The sequence below is a fragment of the Seriola dumerili genome, unplaced genomic scaffold (assembly GCF_002260705.1).
Source record: "Seriola dumerili isolate Sdu_G_001 unplaced genomic scaffold, Sdu_1.0 BDQW01000458.1, whole genome shotgun sequence".
NCBI lineage: Eukaryota > Metazoa > Chordata > Actinopteri > Carangiformes > Carangidae > Seriola > Seriola dumerili.
In genome coordinates this window covers 473153-497008 of record NW_019174713.1, presented here as the reverse complement: position 1 = coordinate 497008, position 23856 = coordinate 473153, and the positions used below count along the sequence as shown (strand labels likewise).

General features: G+C 40.2%; 1 protein-coding gene across 1 annotated transcript; it reads right to left on the bottom strand.

Moving 5' to 3' along the window:
- Nucleotides 1–8250: 8250 nt before the first annotated feature.
- On the bottom strand, nt 8251–22823 carry wsb1 (WD repeat and SOCS box containing 1). Its single transcript, XM_022762968.1, has 9 exons — nt 22408–22823; nt 20456–20624; nt 18569–18852; nt 17759–17890; nt 16753–16853; nt 13164–13336; nt 12034–12147; nt 9860–9967; nt 8251–9638 (listed from the first exon to the last, which is right to left on the bottom strand). The coding sequence occupies exons 1-9, from the start codon at nt 22445–22447 to the stop codon at nt 9476–9478; spliced, it is 1284 nt and encodes a 427-aa protein (XP_022618689.1). The 5' UTR covers nt 22448–22823; the 3' UTR covers nt 8251–9475.
- Between the last annotated feature and the right edge of the window lie 1033 nt (nt 22824–23856).

The window sequence follows — 23856 nt, the reverse complement described above, 5'->3', positions numbered from 1 at the left end:
ACGTTTCCGCGTTTGAGCTCTGAAGACACAGCAAGACTCCTCCAGCAAGTCACCTGAAGTTAGACACAAGTTCACAACCACTTCCTGTTGTCACCTTCAAATTAAACCAAGACTTGAGTAAATATAGATGAAAGAAGTCGATTATCCCATAGAAACGTAATGAAAATATGTCCCTATATCAGCAGTGATTGTCATATATGTCAACTATAATGGAATAAATTATCACCACACATATACATCCTATTGATATTATATTAAAACATATATTTAGGATGAATTTTAATATGGTATATGGTATGATAAACTTAATTGGTGAAATGGTTAAGTTTATTAAAACTACATAGCTACATATAAAAAAAATCTATGTTTTTCCCATTACTTTCTCATTAATTTTAATTTCTTATCTTCCCATTCTGGGAAAGCTCTCTCAGACTTTTGGACCCTACTGTTCATAACATCAACATATAGTGACAGACTTTGGGATGGATATATATTTACATATGTCTACAATATAAGCATACACACATAAACCTGCATATTTGAATGGGCTATACATATATTTCTCATCAGGTTTCATATAAAATAAGAATACATATGTGCTTTTATTTTATGTATATATATTACAGAATAATAATAACAGCAAAAAAATAATAAAAAATCAATATACAAAAAATGATGAAGATCAAAAAATGGAAAAACTGAGATACAAGGTGATGAATAATAAAGAGAGAGTGCGACCAGTCATGAATATAAAAGACTGGAGAATAAGATTTTTATTAATGTTTCATTTTTCATTTTACAACATAAAAATTGTCTTTAACAAGCACGTGCATGCTTTAGAGCAGCGGTTCTCAAAGCAGAACCCCTTGGGGACCCTTGAGGGAGTTCCTGTGGATTCACTATAATTCCATCCATAAGTAACACAGTGACAGGATGTGTGAATATTTTGTGTTTCAAACATTTTCTGGAATGAAACATCTAATTTCCGTCAGTTCCTTGATGTGAAAAAGTTTGAGAACCAGTGTTGAAGAAGAAAGAGTTCACCTCGCCTCCTTCTCTGAGATAAAAGAGAAAACACTGCCCCCTTCTGGCAGAGCTCCGTCAATGCAGAATCACATTTCCACACAGAGAGAGGGAGTGTCCTTCAACCGGTGCACCAGCCTTCAAACCCGCTCACTGCTGAAGTGCCCATAGGCTCTACAGTCCTGTGAACCTCAACCATCTGCTGTTATGTAACTGAACCTGACTTCCTGTTTCTGTGGAGGGAGAGGAAGGAGACAGTGAAGTGGACGTCTGAGTCATGAGGTCAGATGAGTCATGTTGCTGTTGAGTAGATGAAGGGTCAACTGGTATCATTGTACCTCCCCAAAGGTTATCACTGTTCACTACTAATGAATCCTCCAGTGTCAGGGGATGTTAAAGTTTTATTTAACATCAGTAGCACAAATTAAACTTGGTCAGAGAGCGTTCAGAAACTCTGCACTGATTTTTTTTCCCAGGAAACTGAAATAGCTGCTTTGATTTAATCACAGTGGGATTTTTTTATTTTATTTTTAACTTGTTTACAACGGTTTTAGCTTTTCTACAAGACTTACCGAACCTGGCAGAGAAAGCGCCGAAATAACATTTAGACCATAATCAGTTCTCAGAAAACTCAGTTAAACAGTAAATGTCAGTTTTAGATGGGTGTGGTTCTACTGTGGAAAGTTAAAAGAGTAAACACATCTTTATTATGTAAACCAAAAAATAATTAGTCTTCAAACTCAATTTTAAATCAGGTTCCTGCCACAAGATGGCGCCAAAAAAGAAGAAAAAAAAAAAAGGGAAAACTGCAGGATACAGTGGGGAACCTTAAACATTAACTATTATATGTGAAAAACATCTTAACTCAGGATGTTTATTATTACAGATTAACATCAGGTCCAGTCACGTGGATCAGGAGCCACAGGTCAATGACCTGTGAATGTAGGTTTTTATTTTTTTACGCCACATCCAAAACAACTTCAGCTCTGACACAGTGACTTTATTCTTGTTTCCGTGAATATATTTTAAATGACGGGAAGGGTGGATTATGAGTGCGGGTGCAGGTTTGTAGTTAATTCATTACTTTTGTTAGATTGATAGATAACTGAACTAAACCTGGGGGAGCTCTCTCTGTCTGTGGACACCTTCACAAAGCAACTCAACACTCACCTGTCTAGACTTGGCTCTTTATTTATTGTTATTACCTCTTGCAACAATGCGGCTGATATTGTTTTCACCTTTGTGAGTCGGTGAGACACCTACTTACTTAGAGTCCCAAACAAATCTCACAAAAAACACTGGATCCTACATTTCCCACAGAAAAATGTGTAGATTTACATCAACATGTGTGTTAGCTGAACAGATCCAATCAAACCAGATGATAACATAACTAATATAAATATGATTAATTCACATGAGAAAACACTGTTATCAGTTTATCCCTGATCAAACACCTGGTGACATATTTACCCTGCATTTGCTCCAGATAACTCTGGAACTCTGGACTCTGCATGGCACACACACACACACACACACACACACACACACATACATTTCCTCTAACTTTAACGCTCTGTATTGTGACGAGGTGAAACTCTCGTCGTGTTTAGCTGCCACACGTGAAGCAGTTTTCCTCTGTCTCTCAGCTCCGGCAGGCAGCTGTGTGTGTTTTAGGACTTTGTGAGTCAGTGTGTGAGCTTGTGTTAAAGTTGCTGTGGTTGCCAGGGAGAAACCAAGGCTGTCTGAAATGTCTCTGAGATTGAAAAGGATTCAGTGTTCAGCCTGACACGTAATGCATTCCTCCACCGTGCTTCATCTCCATTACATCAGCTGCCCTCTGATCCATTTGGATAAATGCTGTTAATGGTTTTCCATAATATGTTGCATTGTGATACATTCTTCTTCTCAAATAAATAATGTGTTATTAAAAATTAAAGGGAGAAGACTCAACAATAAAAACTGGACTGGACAGTAAATGAAGCCTGCAGTTTTTTTCTCTGCCTGCTGACTGCTCCACCCTTCTGTCCCTGAGAGCCCATAACACAGCGATAACTCACTTCCTCTGTTTGTTCAAATCTCTCTCTCACTGAGTCTCAGATCCTCATGAAGCCACATGATGATCACAGAGACATGATGGAAATTATATTGGATCAATTCACTCAAGTGGATAAATATTACAATAAATGTCTTGCAGCGGCACATCAGACCCATCTGAGGTCAACGCTGCTGGTTCTCTAATAACTGAAAGACAAAAGTAGAGTCATGAAAATTACAGTGGCACTGACAATTAAAACGTCCAACTGATGATAGCTCCCCATTATCTCTTAGCTACAGAAGCCCTGAAAGGCAAGTGAATTCATTTTTTAATTATTTTAAAGAAATCTTTCATCTTTAAACATAAAAAAATCCTTTTTTTTTTCTTCCTAGAATAGAAAATCACTTGCTTCTTGATGGTTGTTTATACAAATGAAAAAAATGAAGAAAAAAAATTGTTTTTTTCATATGTCAAAACAACCCCGAGGAGGCAAGTGGCAATTCTTTTTTTTACATTTTTTACATTTTTTAAAATCATTTAAAAAAGAAATTTCAATTAAAAAAATAAAAGATAAAATAAATAAATATATATAATTATTATATTATATTATATTATATTATATTATATTATTTATTTATCTATTTAAATTTTTACAAATTCTTCCCAGAAAAACAAAATCACTTGCCTCTTGGTTGTTCGAAAAAAAAAACTTGGAAAAATGATCCTGTCTTTCGATACTTCTGCCTTTTCTTTGTCAGAATAACATTAGTTGTCTCTGTAAATGCTGTAGATGCAGAACTTCAGTAACATCAGTGATTCATCATTAACAGACCGTCCGTCACACAGACAGACAGACAGCAACCCAGGTTAGCCTCCCTGCTAACATCTAACTTACAAACATAAACACACATCTCAGCGTCCTGCACCTCAGCTGGTTGAAGACAAACCAGGGAGAGGTGCATCAATAACGTCAGTTTTCAGGCTGCACAGCTAATCAGCTGATTATTTAGATGGCTGTGAATCCATACCACTGCTTACAACACAGTCTGCTCATGACCTATAAGCTACAGGTTTCTTTACTTTGGCACCGACACACACTCTGACACACACACCACGACAAGCATACCACGACACGCACACCACGACACACACGCCACAACACACCCCCTAACACACCCCTCCAGCTGCTGAAAGGGTATAAATATACAGGAGTCTTGTGTAATCAACAAAGTGCTGCACAAATTGCACTTTATAGGACAGAACAGGGCAGGGGGTGAGTGGAGGTGGGCAGGTGTAAATACTAAGAGGTGATTAGGCCTCAGGGGGGGCGGGGAGGGGAGGAGCCTGGTGGCTGAGAGGCGGGAAATATCTGTGGCATTAGTAACATGACAAAGGCATGATGAGAATGAGAGAACGAATGAACTGTGACACATGGATGATTCAATGTATGGGATTGTGCAATAATAATAATAGTAATAATAATAACTAGAACATTCCTGAAGAAATTTTGAATGTGCAGTAAACAGTAAAAAAAATGCCCTGAGTTAATAAGTCAAATTAGCCAATCAGCAAGCCTGATTTCTTTTTTGTATTAGCAGCCCGTGAAATTAACTTTTAATAAATAGATATGAGTTTGTTAAATGTTCAGTCTTCTGCAGATTAAAGGTTCTTTCTACTCAAACAGCAGCGTTGCTGTTCGATCTGTCATCAGCTGTGGGAACTCAGTCGCTCTGCCTCAGTGTGTGTCCTCCTCCCTCATGTTCAGCTGTAGGTATCAACAGTCCAAGTCAATAATAAACCGGACCACAGCCCATGTGTGTGTGTGTGTGTGTGTGTGTGTGTGTGTGTTTTAGCTGCTGGTAAATTTCCATTCAGCTGATAGGAGGACCTCTGAGGGCGATAAAGTATTTTTCCTCTCTCCCGCTGTCCGACAGATAGATCGAGTTTTACAGTGTTTGTCTAATACTCAGATAAGACTGGGAAGGCCAAGAGGTGAGGAGAAAAACTTACATAATGAAAGGTTAAAGTTAAATCAATACAGTGTTAATACAGTGATACAGTATAAAACATTACATATGAGAATGTGTTATTTTAAAGACAGTATTTCAAACTTCAGCAAACATGCCCACAGTCAAGACAAGTTATTATAGCAATATTTTATATATTAAAACAGTCAAATCATTATTGTTAAAATGATGAACTCTGTACTTTTTGCGGTGCCCATTAGAAAATATTACTGATTATATAATACAGTGACTGGGGAGCTCACTTCCTCTCCTGCCTGCAGGCCGGTCTTGGCCCTGGTCTGGACCAGAGTGGCGGCCTGACAGACTTTTTTCAACAGCTAATTATCGAATTCTGTTAAACAATGTTGATGAACAGCTTAAAAGTGTGTTGTAATCAGCCAGCACACAAAACTTGTTTTCATGCATACCAACAATGGAGGCGATGAAAACCATACGGCAACGCCTGCTGCACGCCAACACCCTGCACAAAGAACCAACCTTAACCCCAGGACAGGTGAGCGAACCGCTGGACCGATAAGGAGATATGGCGTTGTGTGAGGTCACGTTGACCTTGACCTTTGACCGCCAAAATCTAATCAGTTCATCCTTGAGTCCAAGTGAATGTTTGTGCCAAATTTGAGGAAGTTCTGTCGAGGTGCTACTGAGATATCGTGTCCGTGAGAATGTGACGGACAGACGGCCCGAAAACAATAGAAAAATATCATTTTTTCATAAGCAAAATGTTTTATTTTGCATTTATTTATGTATTTATTTATTCAAATTTATGACATTTTTTTTTGTCCTTCATAGTCAATTTTGGGTTTTCGTTAGCTTTGTTTAGCATTAAATTATAGCTGGTGTCCATTTCGTGTTATTAGGTTTGGTGGAGCCTCTACATGTTCCCTCGTGTCGTTGTGCTCGGCCCGTTTGTTCAGGTAACACCTGGTTTAGTCGCTGTCTTGAGTATAGTTGTGTTTTGCTGACCGCTTTTAAAGGCCGACTTCTTATAATCTTCACTTCCTGTGTTCCTGTTGCCTCACTGCTCCCGAACACAGACTTTGACTTTTGTCTTAAGTTTGAATATTTAATGTCATGGAGAAATTCTGAAGATTTGAAACCAAACACTGTTATTTAGTCAAAAAGCCTTTATTGAAACTACATACACACACGTACATACACACCGAAAAAAAAAAAAAACTGCAGGAACTACATACATTCATATATATATCTGATATATTTACCGCTTCATACTGCATCTCACTGAGGCAGGACTGTGTTTTTCCACAATGGCTGCAGGTTTACAAAGTCATGTAATGCAAAAAAAAAAAAAAAAAAAAGGCTCTGTATTGATAACTAATCACTGCAGACCATTCATGATGAGAACAACCAGACCATTTATATACACGATCTGAAAAGGAAAACCTTTGGCATTAGCACTGACTGTCAGAGAACTTATTGCCAAGAATGATTGACAGCTGCTCTGCACCCATCTTCCTACGGAAACACACAGAGGACAAAACTAAGTGCTCACTTTCCCTTCTTCACATCTCCTCTCACTGACGCACAAACTGAAAACAATCGACTGCGTCTTAAAAAAAAAAAGAAAAAAGAAAAGCCATTGTGAATTATCATGTGCATATATTTCTATCAGGAGTTCAGTGAACATGAGGGACAGGACATGGCCGCCGATCGCTGGCAGCTCACTGGCTGGTTGCTAATGAATACTTTGAGGGTTGCTGGAATTTTCTAAATACAGCAAAAGACTATGTGACCGGGCGCTGCCACTGTGTAAATCTGACCTGTACAGAAATGTAATTCACCTCCACGGGCTGTAGCAGTAAGTTGTGTAATCATGTAGAAGTTTTCACATTTAGAGGAAAACAAAAATATCAACATACAAAAATACAAATGTTCAACAGAAAAACTGGATATAAATGACAAAACAATGTGAAAAAAAAAAAATTAAAACTTTGATAGGTTTATGAACATGATACAATTTTGTATATACATACATATCACATGGAATTTCGTATACAGGGTTTTTCTTTTTACAAGTTCAACTATATATAGCAGTTTAAGCGGCAGAGGTGCTTTACTTTAGTGTGAAATCATCAAACGACACTGATCTCAAGGCTTTATACTGCCCCGCAGGACAGGTCACGCACATGTACATGCACTCACCCACACACACACACACCCACCCACACACACACACACACACACACACACACACACACACACACACACACACAGAAGTAAATTCAAGCATACTGTTGCCATTTATGTCGCCGGTCTGAGACATTTGTAGGGTGGACTGTGGCTGGGTTACACCTGCATCATGTCAGGGTTGGACCGAGGCTGAAACTCTGACGTCAACCAGTTTTATTATTTTAAGCTTCGCTGTGGAGTTTTCTTGTAAACAAACATGTTTGAATTCACACACACACACACAGAAGTAAATTCAAGCATACTGTTGCCATTTATGTCGCCGGTCTGAGACATTTGTAGGGTGGACTGTGGCTGGGTTACACCTGCATCATGTCAGGGTTGGACCGAGGCTGAAACTCTGACGTCAACCAGTTTTATTATTTTAAGCTTCGCTGTGGAGTTTTCTTGTAAACAAACATGTTTGAATTCAGTGTTTCTCACCGCAACACACGGTGTGAATCCACGAGACTGCCTCCGTTGGTGCATTATCAACACTAGTACAGTAGTCAAAATGAATGTAGATATCTTTTATCAGCTTTCACTGGTAAACTAAATTAAATAAACAGATAATCTAACGTAGAACCAGACCCTTACAGAATTTTTGAGGCCATAATAACTTTTGAGAGTTTTTAAAAATCCAATAAATTATACAATTTTTTTTTTTATTGTGACTTAGAAACATACTGGGCGGGGCATTTGAAAAATAAACGTTACAGCTCTCTGGTTGACAAACTATACGGTGGTGACATTTTAAAGGAGCTATTTATAAGTTTGTTGGCGAAGGTCGCCTTCGTTGAGTTTACGATACAAGAAGTTATGATACCTCCTCAGAGCAGCGCTACGTCTTCAGGGAAGACTGGACGCTACAGTGACTCGGTATCGGAAAGTGACCGGGGCTAGCTGGTTAGCATGCTAACTTCAGAGTTAACATTGGCGTAGCTTTCCACCTCTGGAGACAGATCTTGGTGAGTAAAGGAATGAAGTTTGATGTTAAACTCTTAACCTTTCTTCTAGACTGGTAAGTAAACCGCCGTTAATGCTAATGTTAGCAATGTAGCCATGTAGCATTATCAAAACTTACAGTTATGTAAGTTTTGCTTACATAACTGTAAGCAAAACTTACTAACTTAAAAGGTAGTTTTGTAAACTAACTTTAAGAAATGTCTTTTGCATTTCCTTACCTCAGTTTAGCATTAGCATTATCATTAGCAACTAGCTAATGTCAACTGATGTATTGATGTGACCTTAATAGTGAAATGTTTTTTTGTTATTGTACTCGGTAATGTTGTGCTTAACGGTTAGTGGTGAAACTCTGTTTCTGGTGTGACCAAACAGCAGAAATGAAATGAGTCAAGGTCACATACTGTATGGATCATTTCAGGGCTGATACATTGGAAATAAAAACTACTGATTACCCACATAAAAGAAGTCTGGGTTTCAGTGATAAGTGCCATGATGGTGTTAATACTGTTTCAGACAAATATTCAAAATCTTTGAGAGGACGGTAACGGCTTGATTTTTGTTTTTCTTTTATGTCGTGACAATAATGTACAAATTCCACAGTATAATATATAGTCCACAGTATCAGCAGTTCACAGATCGGAGGATTGGCCTTCAAAAACTCCGCGTCCGTTACACACCCCACGTCTCTTCCCTTAGGCTCACCCACTTGCAAACCTGACATTAAGAGCAAACACCACTGCAAAGCTTCTTACATCAAGTGCAACAGCCGTTTCAGGTCAGAGGGAAAGACGAAGCGTTTACTGAACCTGGTAGAGAGAGGGGGAGCCAGCCGGACGAGGAGCTGAGCAGTTACAGGTACCACACTGATATGATGGAGGGGGACAGGAGGCTCCAGAAGTACTTTAACCTTACAGGTATGGATGGAGCAACGGCCCCAGCACATTCGATTTATTCAAAATCACTTACAAAAATAAATATGTATGATAAAACATAATATCCTGCTCTAGGTGGATTTGGTGGTGGTGGTGGGGGGTTTGAGATGTGGACGTGTCTCTGGGGATTCAGTGAAATTTTAAATTCTTTTCCTCCTGTCCCGATCACATCCATTTATCCATCACAGTTGTATGAAAAAGTGTTTTCCAAAATACCTTTCAGAAAATAAGGGACTCATTGGTTTTTCAGCATACTGCTGCTGTGGCATGTGCAGCTGGGGGTGGTGGGTGGGTAGCTGAGGTGGTTTTTAGATGACTTTGTATGTCAGGTAGTCGCGGAGCGGCGTTGGAATGGCCAGAGCCTCTACCTGCTGGGTGGTCATGACCCGGCGGAGAGCCATCCTGCTCATGTGCTGCAGACTGGCAACGCTACGAGGACACTCCCAGAAGTGCACGCTACCATCACGAGTCCTACAGCAAACAGAAAGTCATTAGACTCTTTCATTATGAGCGCACGGTAAAGAACATATATGGTCGGCTGATGGTGACAGCGCGCCGAGATGAAACACGAAGAACTGGTTTCCGTGGCTCCTCTGTCAGGAGGCAGGAGTCAATAAGGTGTGACTGAGGTGATGTAATGTGAGGTGTGTGTTCAGGATGGAGTGTGTCTGAACATGTGTTCAGTGTCTTACCCAGCAGCAAGGACACTTCCCTCAGCAGAGAAGGCACAACAGAGGCCATTAGAGAGAGGGGCGATGGCCTGAGGGGCCCTTTCCTCGATGCTCCAGAAACGAACCAGCCTGAGAACAGACGCAAAACTGGAGTTACCACCTGCGCCAACCAGTCAACTTACAGTTTACATCCATGTCTGTCCAGACTCATAATATATATGTAGTGAGTGTGAGTGTGAGTGTGTGTGTGTGTGGTTTTAGGGTTAGTTCATCTCAGCCTGAGCTTTGCATGGTCTGACACAATAACTCACCTTGGAGACAAACTGGTGCATTAAGTTTAAAAGAGAGAGGTTTTACTGGGCAGAGGGAGTCTAATAAAAAGATGTCATTGGTTGCATCAATGGAAAATGTAGAATCCAGTCCAGTGTTGTCTCTTCTACATTAATGACTGCCCCTTTAACAAGCCTGAAAATCTAAATCTCTTTGTATTTTTTGTTCATTAAAACATAAAATACAAACATCTTGAGGAAAAACAACCTGATGATTGATGATGCAGCTACTCCTACTGTGTGCTCAGGGTGGAGCGAACCAACACCAAGACGCAACCACAAGAGTTAAAAATATTTAAACTTGAGCGAAAAATTTACTTAAGAAAAAAAAAAACTGCTTCATAAACAAACAGAGACGAGAGGAAAAAGGAGACTGGGAGGGAAATAACAGAAACAACTGGAGTTTCTGGTGAGTTACGAGATCAGTCATAACACAGAAACACAGAAACACACCCACAGACATGGCTGATGTAAACACTGCAGGCTAACTTACTGTTTGTACTGTACATCGTCTGTTTGGGGTGAATGAACATGGACTGTAAAGGTCCAGAGGTCAAATTCACACGAGTGACTGAACTGAAAATGTGTTTTTTTTTTTGCTTTCTGACTCTACACCACTTTAGAGTTCTCACAGTGGGCAGAACAAAAATATATATCTTTTCCAGGAGGTGCACTAACAGAACAACCACAGGGTGATTCAAGAGTGTCTACCTTAGGTAAACTGCAGACCTTTGGGGTGAGCGGGACACCAAAGGATCCATTTATGTTTTATTGTTATTTTGTTGGTTTATCTACATCTACCGGAGACTTTATGGGGTTGGAAGTAATAAAAGTTAAACATTGAGGTTAAGGTCTCAAGGTCAATAAGTGTTAGTTACATCCTCCAGAGCAACATACTGTATAAGCAATTCAAGTTTTGTCATTCAGTGAGAGACTTGTTGTACCCTGCACCAGATGTGTCAAACTGAAGTGGTGACTCGTTGGTCTGATTGTGTATTTTTTTTCATCTTTCGGTCATGAGAAATCATCTTTTCAGAAACATTTGAAGATTAATTTGGAAAGCAGTTAATAAATCTTTCTATAGCTGCAACAAAAAGTCACTTTTGTAATCATTTCCATACTTCTACTGTCTGATTTTACAGTCCCTACATTGAATACATTACTGGTGAAAACTTCATGACTGACGGTGTTTTCCCTGAAACTCTCCCAGCCTTCAGTGGGAGAGCTGCGTTGTTGTTTTGTTCCTCCACAGCCACCATTTTGTGGCGCTTCCTCCTGCTTCTTTTCTCTGCATATTTTCTAGCAGCAGCTCAGCGCTCAGGCAGCAGTCAGAGTGATTAATAGCTACCCTGTGACAGTCATGTGACCCAACATACAGTAGCTCTGTGCTCTGAAGACCCATTAAGACTCATGACTCCCTGCGAGGTTTTAAAAAACAAACTGCCGCAAACAGTGAAGCTTTTCTGCTGCACTCTGCTGTTTACATATCAGCCCATGTGCACTAATAGGCATTAGGAAAAAAACAGCTTTAGTAAACAAACATCCACTGAAGGGACACGGCTGAACACGAGTCTGTCAGGACTCATTCTGAAATCACTGTTCGTTCAGGACTTAAACGCTTTGATATGTTAGTTTATGTTAGTTTATCTACTGCTGAGACATGTTTATGCTGATATAAATGACCTTGTAGAACAGACACCATGAGGCACACAACAGTCATCAAATTCAGACATCAGCAAATGATACTGGTTTTTGAGGTGTCATAGTGACATGTTCATTTTCCTCAAGAAAAACGAGGCAAGTTAAGAAAAGACATGTAACCAATTAAGGAAATGACTTTAACTCTGATGTCATTAGGTGTCTTACCTGTCATCAGTGATGCTGGCAATGTGGCGGCCGTCAGGGCAGAAGCTCACAGAGCGAACCCAGCGGTCATTTGCCCCTCCAGCAAAAATGGGTGAAGGAGGAGGGAAGAGATGTCTGGAGAAAGACGAGAGCAGGAGTTCAGTAACAGCGTCTTATTCATTAAATGAACATTCACTGTTTGTAAAAGACAGAAAATTGTTATTGTGGGGCTCTTCCCATGATGCTGTGATACCGGCCTGTCGACACCTTTCAAAGATGTATTTTCATGTAAACCAACAGAACTCTTTAAACTTTAAAGCTTCATATTTTCCTCTTCTTCTGTTTTATTTGAAGTGTTTGATCCATAAGAAGATATTTTTGTGGTTTTAAGAACCAAAAAACATCTCAATGTAGTTTCACATCTCCTCTTTCAGGCTTCTCTCTGGAGCTCTAGTAACAACAGGTCTGTGAGCCAATCAGAAGAGAGGAGGCTCTGAGCCTCTTTCCTGATTGGCTGACTGTTTTCTGAGTGATGCAATAAAAATATAGCAGATTTCAGGTAAAAACCAAATCCTGCAATTTTGTATGGTGGGTCCAGGTGGGCGGGGCTTGGTGACTGCTTTGTTGTGACATCACAAAGTTCCAGAAGTCCTGACGGCTGGTTTTAAGGCTCAGTTTCTGAATACAGGCTGTGTGCATTTCTCTGTGGACTGAGGCTTTGATACTTTCACAGTATTAATACAGAAGCTAGACCTGATCTATAATCACACTACACATGGACAGAGACCTTTACACTGGAGGAGCTTTATATTAATCTGTATTACTTTTTGGTCTGGCATGAACAGTAGCTAATGTTAGCAAAGACAGAGATCTACAGTATATATTGCTATACAGAGTCACTTCATGGACGTTGATGTGTTCATGTGCTGCTGTTACACTATGACTGAGCTTTTTACCAATATCTTGTAAGTTACATAAGTCCCTTTTACGGATCATACTGGACAGAAATACCCATAAATATAATCAATACTTGAGCATAAAAGTTTTCTTGACCTTGAGTAAAGACATTTTTTGCAGAAATACAATACTTGTTTTAAGTGGAAATCGTTGAGAGACTCCATCTTTATCTGTGTGGTTATGCATTTCTTTACCCCAGTTCCAGCAGGATGGTGGCCTTGTGGTGGTCCCATACAATGACCCTGGTGTCGTAAGAGGCAGTGGCCAACAGTGCCCCATCCGGTGAAAACTCACAGGACACCACGTCATTGTGGTGCCCCTCCAGCTTCCGGATCAACGTGTACTTATCCATGTTCCATAGAAACACCTGCAACGTGAAGAGAGCACGGTTATAGCCCATGGAATGATTCAGATAGAGTAAAGATGTGCTAGTTTACACTTACAATTACTATATGCACAAGTTAAGTATTTAGACATTAAATTAAGCAACAGGAATTAAAACAGAATTTAACAAATATGCTCAAGTTATGCTCAGTGTCATTGTAAAGCTTTGTAACATTAAACCAGGCCAAACAAACAAAAGAGCACATGCTACACAAGCAGCAAGGCTACGTCAAAATGCAACACTTCACCTACATTGACAATTATAATTAATATTCCAACATTTGTATAGAATAGTATTAAACTACATCATAATTTAATTTTTAATGTGTTATTAAATATACTAAATAAATACTTCTATTATTATTATTATAAAAAAAAAAAAAACTCTACACAAAGAAAGAGAAAATAAAACAAGCAGTAACTTAAGGTAACATAATTTTACTCCACTGGTTTCCCCTTTCAGAGATTTAGTTCACTGTGTTTACAATAGGCTCGCACCTCCGGCAGAAGCCTACGAAGAGAGACAGATACTGCAAGAGAAAAGAATATTTTATGGCCAAAGGGTTGATACCTCTGGCAAAGTACACATATGAAATCACACACCCACACCCAGACACACACACACACACACACACTCACTCACTCACAGAGGGAGAAAAGTGATCATCTGTTGAAAACTTTTACTTTTTAACAGTCAGCCATGGTCTGAGTTTTTAGGATTAATATCTTTGCTCCAGGGAAATGGAAATGCATCATCATCATCATCATCATCAGGAGCTGTGCAATTATTTAACTCCTGCATCTCTTCACTATTTGATTGTTAGGAATTGAAAATGCTTTGTAGAGAAAACTGCTTGCGAAAAAATGCAGCTCATGACTTATATAAGAAAACATAAAATATGTCCTAATAGTTTAGTTTCTTGAGCAGTTTCCTTCCTCATTTTCTAGTTTCCCAGATTTAAGTAAAATCATTGGCATCATTTTAAACTGCCTTTTTTTTTTAAATCACAAGCACTTGGTTTGACAATTGCAGATGAAATGCAGTTATTTATTGTTGCTCCTAATGTTGCTGCCAGCAGCGGAAAATGTTCTCTATAAAAGCAGACAAAGCCACGGAGGACTGCAGATGGACATGTTTCCACATAACCGGCCAATTTGTTGACTGTTTTTTTTTTTTTTTTTTTTTTTTTTTTTTTAAGGAAACGGCTGACATCTATGGAACACAAGTGCTCTGCAAAGGCACAAAGAACTTTTTCATAATTATTTCTGTGTATCAACAATAATCTGCGCAGCGTTTGCACAGCACTGGCAGCTGCCGGCTGACACTGACAGTAAAGGGAGCCGGCAGGTTGGTGGTTGAACTGTTGTGGCTGGCTGAGTTTTTTTTTTTTTTCTATGATCGTGCCCCGGACAGCAGCACAATGTTACACTGTATGCTACGAGGGAAACATTGAAACTCACAGTGACAGTAACAAAAGAGAAGCTAGTGAGTGCAGATGGTCGACGGAGCTATTTAGAGTTGAGGGTGGTGGTGGGGGTGGGGGGTGGAGGTGGGATTGGGTTTGGGAGAGAGGTGGGGGGTGGAGGTGGGAATAGAGGAGGTATTTAAGCACCAGTTTAATGATAGTTATAAACTGAAATTAATCAAATAAAAAAAAAAAAAGGAACTGCAACAGCAGAGGTAGACAGACACGGAGCAGCACCTACGTACAGATTGACCTTGCTGGTCAGGTGCCAGGCTGCCCCTGGCCAGGCCTTTGGGCATTGCGCACTGTGCGTCCCCGGTTTACACCGGCTGCTCAAAATGTCAGCGCGGCGGTCCTTTCAAAACCAATCACACACTGAGCTCTGCCACCACCTGTGACAGGGAGAGCAAGACACACACTGTAGGGACACACACAGCCTAACAAAGCCACCACCATGTCTACCATTACCACTATGTTCAAGGTTTATCTAGAGCTGCAACACTGTAGATATTGTAGAACTAATGGTGGCCAGCCTGTAGAATAAATGTCCTGAAACATAAAGGCCTTAAGGGCTGCAGAAACAAGTTGACTTCAACTACAGACAGGTGACAAATTAAAGGAAAAACGGACATAGAGTGTCTTAGTAAAGTGTTGGGTTTCTGAACTCTACTGGAGGGATGAACACTGTTTTTTCCAAAACATATTCCCTCATTTGACGTTTTGATGATGGGGGTGGAGAGCGCTGTCTAACATGTCCGTCCAAACTCTCCCATCAGCAGAGCATAACAGAGCCACTGGATCACCTGGTGTCCACACTACTCCTGAATTTTCGAGAGCCTACAACTTTTGCAAACGCTGCTTGACCCGATTTAGTTTGAAAACTCCTTTGGAAACGATGGCATAGACACCCACGGTCTTATCAGCCTCAACTAACAGTGGTGAACGCAACCTGGATAATGAATTACAAGCGTTGCTGACCTTGTGGTTTTTGCTAGCAGCTGCTGTGCAGTTAAATTCTGTATTTTTACGCTACACCTGCTTTGATGTTCAACTAATCAACTGCAGAGTGAACAATCTGCTTCCTGTTTACACCGGCTTGCACGTGCCCAGTGTATGTGAATATGCCATGTGATATGCCTTTTCAGGTGTGTTAGTATGGACAGAGATCATTTTCGTTTTAAAATGAAAACATAGTCGTGTGGCTGTAGCCTTGGTGTAGGCTCTCTCAGAACTCTCAGGTGTGATGTCATCAGCAGTCTGTAAAATCCCTCTCCATGTAACTGCGGACGGACTGCTGTTGCTGTGAAGCTCACATATTTCACTACTGCTTATGCTCATCAAATATGTTGTCCAAGACAATGTCTGACCCTGTTTACTGACATCTTTCCTGTAGATCTAAATACAGATGTCGCTTTCGTCACTGTTCCTATGGAAACACCAGCCAGTCGAGCATCTTTGTGACTGAAGCTCCTGCCATCCAATCAACCCTCTTTCAAATTCACTTAGATCTTTTCCTCTTGTCGTCTTGATACAAAATCAGACTCAACTGGATCTGTAAATGTGTAGAAGTTGCCGCAGTTGTTATGTCTCACTCATTTATTCAGGTTTTTCCTTTAATTTGTCACCCATCTGTATGTAGCAGCAGTGAAAACAGTTGTCTGCTCTGCATGCAAACTTCAGCAAAAACCAAAATCCTTTTCTTTTTTTTTAGTTTCCCACTGCAAACAAAAACCAGACAGAATCTAGATGCAGGTAGCTGAACTTGTAATGACACCGAGCACAGTTTGTTCTAAGGTGGGAGTGGGAGGGAAGGGCAGATGGGGAGTGTTTTATATTTTGTAGGTTGATCAAGCATAACTGGTCACAAGCAATTGCAAACAGATTAGCTAGCAAACCCATCAAAGTAAGTAAAAAAGGGAACTTGTGTACGTACTGCTTTGCCGGCGCCAACTGAGCACAAGATGGAGGAGTCGGGGGAGAAGGCACTGCAGTACACCCAGTTGTGATGCCCCCGCAAAACCTTCACCATGTTACCTGCAGGACACAAACAACACCATGTCATTCAGTCTCACAGCTACACTGCTGTCACAAACCACATACAACGAGTCACACTTACACTTCTCTTCAGATTATTTTTGGCTTTTGTACCTTTATTTAAAATCAGACAGTAGAGGGACAGATGGAAAACGAGGGGGGAGAGAGTGACGTTGTGGTGATACCAGGACACCCACATGACCAGTCATACTGTTATTCAATTATGTCTATTTATTATTCTTCATTGTCAGTATTTGAACATCACGTCCTTCTTGTGATCTGTTCCACAACGACAGGACTGAGCATGGAAAGACCCAAATCAACCATGTGTTTGTCTGTCTCTTAAAACCATTAACTGTTGGTTTTGTTGACAGTAAGAAAAATTACAGGACTTCACCAGACATCCTGTGAGTTTAGATAACAGTACTGACCCACGTTTTTTTAGATGTCAGGCCATGTATGTCCTAGGCCCCGTGAAGGGCCTGGGGCGAGGGCTCACATGACCTGCGCTTGCTGCATGGCTGCTGCATTTTGTGGTTCATGCAGACCATACAGCAGATAAAGAAGTCTCCTCATGTCTGTCAGTGACTGAATTTCTCAGTAAACATACAGTGGGATCCAGAAGTCTGAAACCACTTTCCCATGGGGAAGTGGCGGCTTTTGGACCTCACTGTATATTACACTAGGATTTCGCTGGACTACAGCCTGGCTCCGGCCCATGGATCTTTCACCTACTTTTCAAAACTGGTCATACAGTTCAGAGGAGTGGTATTTCTCCTGTCAACAGCATGCTCTCAGTTGACGAAACAAAAGGCCATGGAGTTGTGCTGTCACATCATTACAACTCAAGTGGAAGAAGGAGAAAGAGAAGAAAGCTGAGTTAAAGCGACAGATCATCTACGTACCATCATCTTTGAGGTCCCACACACGGAGGGTCTTATCTCTGGATGCAGAGACCAGCATGAGGCTGCCGTCAGGGGCAAAGGTCAAGTCTCGCACCACATCAGTGTGGTCCATCAGATTCAGCAACAGTTTTCCTGCAAAAAAAAAAAAAAAAAGAAAAACTCATCCGTAAGTGAAACTCCTCCTCTGTCAAGTTTGAGAACGTGCACAATTTAACAATAAAAACGTCACGGACACAGTTTACAGGCACAGCAAGAACATTCCTGCTCCAAAAACCTCCACATCCTCCAACTTTCCATGCTCAACAGAGAACTGCGAGGGAAAAACCATAAGGATTAAACAAAAACAGATGTTTGATTACGGCGTGGAATGAATAAATGGCAACTGATGCTTTTTTTTGATCACTGAAAATACTGAAACATTCTCCATGAGCAGGGGTGCAATGACAAACAGAAACCTCTGTGGATGTATCAGTCTATTTAACAGGTAATCCTCCTGAGTCTGCACAGGAGCGTTTGAAGCATGTTAGCAACACAATTTGCAAAAATCCGACATATGTAATCCTACAAAAGCCTCTTCTGACAAAACCTTCAGTACGACCATTGGTTCATGGCATCCTATCGGTTTAAGAATAGAAAAGATATCGGAGCATTACAAACATTATACAGTATATGTAGATACACGAAGAAGCAAGAACTGTACTTCCTAGTTGCATCTCCATCTTTAAACAGACTGCTGGCTTCCTAATCTGATTTCTTACTAATGAAGCTGAAGAGGAAAAGTACTTCTAATTAACGACAATGTGTCCTCACCAGTGTAAACATCCCAGATCTTGATGCGACCGTTGTTGAGGCCCGTTGCCAGTAGCAGCTGGTCCTGGCCGAATTTGAAGCGGTGCCACTCGATGTTGACGCAGCGACTCTGCTTCTCCGGCACAGAGGACCCGAAGGCCAGGCCCCAAACGATGTCACCGCAGTCGATGGTGCGTTCGCAGGGCTCGCTCGACGCTGGGATCAGCTTGCCGCCGTCGCTGTTCTGCCGGGACAGACGCCGGGGGCTTGAGGCATTCGTGCCCTCCCCACACTGGCCCATCGAACTACAGCAACGGAGGATGGAGAAAGATACACAAGAGGAGGTCAATGACAGACTGTAAGTAAGTTCATTCTGTTCAAGATTTCACATTTCTCTGAATCTGAACTCTAAACTAGAAATTCAGGTAGAAGCTGAGTTTAGATGCCTCAGACAGAGCTAAAGGGAGGAGACTGTCACATGTTAGTCATGCTACCAAGAAGGAGAACAGCACTGTGCAGCTATCAACCCCTGCTGTGAGGCTGTAGTGGAAATACGTGTCATCACAGCTTGACTTGGCAAAATCCTAAATATGTTTCAACAGCTGCAACGTTTAGTATTTTTTTACCACTGCGGGGAAAAGAAGCAGCTAACCACCCTGCAGTTTGAGAACAATGAGCAACTTGTTCTACAGATAATTTCACTGTGTCTCCGAGTCACAGGGCCTGATTGACTGGAAAAAGAGCCTGTTAAGCAGAAAGGGAGCTGATAATGCAGCCACGTGTCCAGACCACCGTGCAGCACCTCTTTCTCTTCATTGTTCTTCCTGCATTAGGTGGAATTTTGAGCAAGTTCTGCCAAACTTCAACACTATATGTGTAGATCTATGTGTAACTTGACCTTACTACATGCAGTAGAACTAAGACTTTCAGCTGCGTCACAGCTACGTTTCTGCTTCTCCTGCACTTTGTCCTGTTTGGTAAAACACACACAGCTAATAGTACCCTTTATGTGTGAAAATAATTCCATTCACTGCCGTCCTGCGTGGAACAAAAGGACAAGAAGTGGTGTAATACTGATGACATCGAATTCAGGCTCCTGTTAATCTCAGGGGAATTTGCTGGTTTAAGTAATTCCAGTGATTTACCACTAAACTGCAGATAAGTCCACTTGAGTTTGACATGGTGAAGTGCAGGTAGTCTGTATGAATGTCAAAATGAAATCAAATGCAAACAGAGCAGCTAAAGCAAACAGAGCAGAGAATATTGAGAATGTGGGCTGGATTTATCTTGAAATTATCTTTGTCAATGCAAATTAAACACAAGCTTAGAAGTCTGCCTTCATTACACAGCGCTGGCAAACTCAGTGGCTGGATTAAAGCCAGTCACACTGAAGTCACTAGGCCATCAGGATGACACACTTGTTTTTTTAAAGCATGGGTTAAAAGGATGAACTATTTTCAGTGCTTTTATGCCTTTTACTGCCACATCAACAGCAGAGAAGTGACACGAGGTATGATGTGAGAGCTGGGGAATGACATTCAACAAGCGCCCTTGCTGGATTTGAATAGGGGGACCTTGTTGGTCAAGCAATAATCATAATGATAATAATTCAATGATAATAATGATATGAAGGATTCATGGAGGGATCCAGCACCTGCAGTATGTGGACCCCTAAATATTACATGGATGACACATATATTTACTCTACATTCAAATACTAAAACCCGAAAGGTCATAACCTTAAGACTATTTCCACACACTCAATTTACAATGACAGGTTTAAGATTTTTCTTTTTTCAGAAACTTTTGAACACAATCATAAATATATATATATGTAATGTTTTAATGTAATAATCATGGCCATATTAGTGTGCTGGTAAGTGTAAGTAAGTTTCAAATGATACTTACAAGTCCTTCAGGCATTTTGTCCAGGGAATGAGCCTGACGATGCGATGCCCCTGAGACCAAGCAAAGTAGGAACCATTGGGTGCAAAGGCTACTGTCCAAGCCTCCCGCCCAGACTTCTGGTCGAAGGGAGCAACAGGCACCACGAGTTCACCGATGAACTTAGCCTTACCTGGAAAAAAACAACAACACTGCTACTTCAGCTACACTCACCAATAGGATCAATTATTAACACATTACTACCCCTGTTTGTTCAGACCAACCCACAGGAATTCCAATTATGTCAAAGTAACCTCTCATGCAGGACTCTGATTGGCTAACTGTGCTAACCAAACAATTTGTACAAAAACAGGGGGTGGGGAACTCATTGGAATTTTTTGAAGAAAATGTCTATAAAATAAACTAACTGATAAAATAATCCACGTTTGAAAATAAGCATTTGGCTTACATTTCCCCTGTAAAAAAACTAACACACTGATAGAGACAATTTCACAACAACTGTATGGAAAACACAACAAGCAGCAATTATCATGAGAAAAATAACTTCACACAGACGAATATACTGTCTGCAGATTTCTGAGTTACTTTAACATCTTTTAAAGACCAAATGTAGGTTCGTCTGTAAGTTTAATTGGTGACAACAGTTGTCTAAGGTAATGCAATAAATCTATACAGTACAGGGCTTGGTACAGGTAATTGGATTCCCCTTTACAGGTAAGTATGAAGGGAGTTGGGCTCTCTTTTAAGTACATTAGCGTGAAGGTAAATGTTTTAGGTAAAGGGTAAGCATAAGGTTGACTTTGATTTTCTTATTTCTTAAAGTTTCTGGTTGTACCACTGAATAGAATTATAGATTCTGACAATAAGAAAAAAAAAAGCTTAATTATTGAACTGGAAACCTCATATACTCATGTTTAGGGTAGTGCAACATATTTTTAATGCATGGCATTTTGGGGAAAAAACGGAATTCAAGACAATTTAAGCATTTAACTAACACTTCAGACACACTATATGAGACACAAGTAATATAGTTTATATACATATAAGTTCTATGCATTATAGAGCCTTGTAACGTTGAACGTGTACACACGCACGTACGTCTCACCGATGTTGCAAGCATTGTTATGACTCACTCAGCGCTGATTTGTGGGGGAGGGAAGAGTCTGAGTTTGCACCTCAGCGAGAAAAAAAAACGAATTTTCAACCAGCAATTTATGAAAAAGCACGACTGCTGGAGTTTGTATTTTTATTAAACCAGGGGATTGCATAACAACCACGATGTATTTTCTCTTGTAGAAAAAAAAATATATATATATATATTTACGAGCAATACAACTTACTGACCTCTTTCTGGTGCTCTGGGCTCATTATCGCCCCCTAACGGCGGAGACGCGCTGGCACTTGACGGTTGATTAAAATCGCATTGCTGTGATTGTTTTATACGCCAACGGCCACAAGAGGCAACTATGAGTCCATTTCACATTCAACAACAAGCATGCACCACGAAGGTGTGATTTTTATGGAGTGTTTTTAAACAGTATTTTATGGGTTTGCGAGATAACAGAGGACTAACTGGTTGTTGTACTAATGAACTGTACTCCCCCCGCGGTGTACAATGGGGGTTGGGTGTACTCACTACGCAGAAAATACTGTACAAAACAATAATTGGATGTAGGTTAGCTTAAATTGATTTATAGCGGTTTAATTTCCGAGCTGTTGCAATACCTTCGCCCAAGCTAGCTGGTACGTTACGCTAACAATTTTTAGTTAGGTGTAACGTCATTTTCCAGGTTACGACGGTTGTTGTATGTTTGAAAAACACTATTAAGAAGCTCAGAATTTCAGATGCTAACATTACACTGCCTTGGAAACGGTATAACAGTAGCTTTCTACTACAACGCTGCTCACTGGACCTGCAATCATAGATATTATTAAGCGTAGCATTTCCAACTTACCTATATCATTTTCGTTGACAGAGTCTGGAAAGCTTGCCATCTAAATTAAGCGCACAGACCTAAGAGAAAAACCCAAACGCGGACTGTAAAACGAAGATATCTGAAGGAAATAACCAATTGGTGCGGAATTAGGCGGCGCTTTTTTTTTCCCCTCTTCCGATGTCTGCGGAGTCGGATGAATTCCTCCGCCGATCTTAACGTCCCGGATGAAAAATACAGTCGTCGTTAGACCTTCGTGAATTTCTTGTTTTCCTTTACTTCCTCGACAACAGACTCTAGTTTACTGTTCAAATCTATAATTACGCTGCTCGGGTGTTAACACTCACGGATTAAAAACGGTTTAACACGTAACTGTACGTTATAACTGTAAAGATGCGGCTACAGTCCCTACTAATACAATGGCTTCTAACTGGATGTTACCGAGCTATTTTCATCTAGGAGGCTGTCCAAAAACCCGTGGGAGGGTTTTCATTATACGTCAGCACAGTTGCCATGGTAATACTATTAACACCTCCCCCTGCTGCCCCTCTTTTGACAACCAAGAACAAAATGGCGCATTACCGCCACCAAGTGGTACAATGTGGATTTTTCTACTGAAGCATTTTGTGTACAAAATTACTTTTGTGTACAAGTAATGCATTATAATCATACGTAGTTTTTTTTGTTTGTTTTTTTTAAACCTGAAACTTTAAAGTAAAACATTAACACCTTTTCTTTTCAGCCTTATTTTTTTCCCATGTTCCCTCTCGGACTATATCTTGTAACATTTACAACATTTATTTTTTTGTTTGTTTGTTTGTTTTTGCTTTATCGTGTCTGCCATATATTCATATATTAATATATAAACTATATATGTTAATATATGAATCATTTCAATATTCTTGCCCTTTTAAGGCTGGACTCAAATCCTAATTTATGGTGCTTATGCAAAAAAAAAAGGGTGAAAAACATTTAACACTTCTCCATCCCTGTGTTTGCATTTATGACTTATGAAGTCCAAAAGGTTTTGCTTCATAGAAAAAACTTTAATGGTCATGTTAATATATTTACAAATATAGTTCATGAACAAATCAGACAAGGTACAGCACAATTATTTCAATGACTAATGACTCTGCGGAAATAAAAATGAAAACACAACAATCACTAACAACCATTACACAAACATGTCTAGTCTTCACCTTCACCACTACCTTGTTGATCTTAAAAAAATCTAATCTAACAATGGCTGATGTTTCTGTTCCTGTTTGGCATTTTAATGACACAGAGATGAGCTCCTTATAAAACAGCTGTGTAACTGATGACGTGGTTTGATATGACGTACATTCTTACACTATCATGAGCAGAGCCCGAAGCTCATATGCACGGTAAACAATTCATTGGTGCTGAATGGCTAGACCTCAGTTTATGTACATTCATGACACACACAACTAAACCTGTGTAACATCTTAG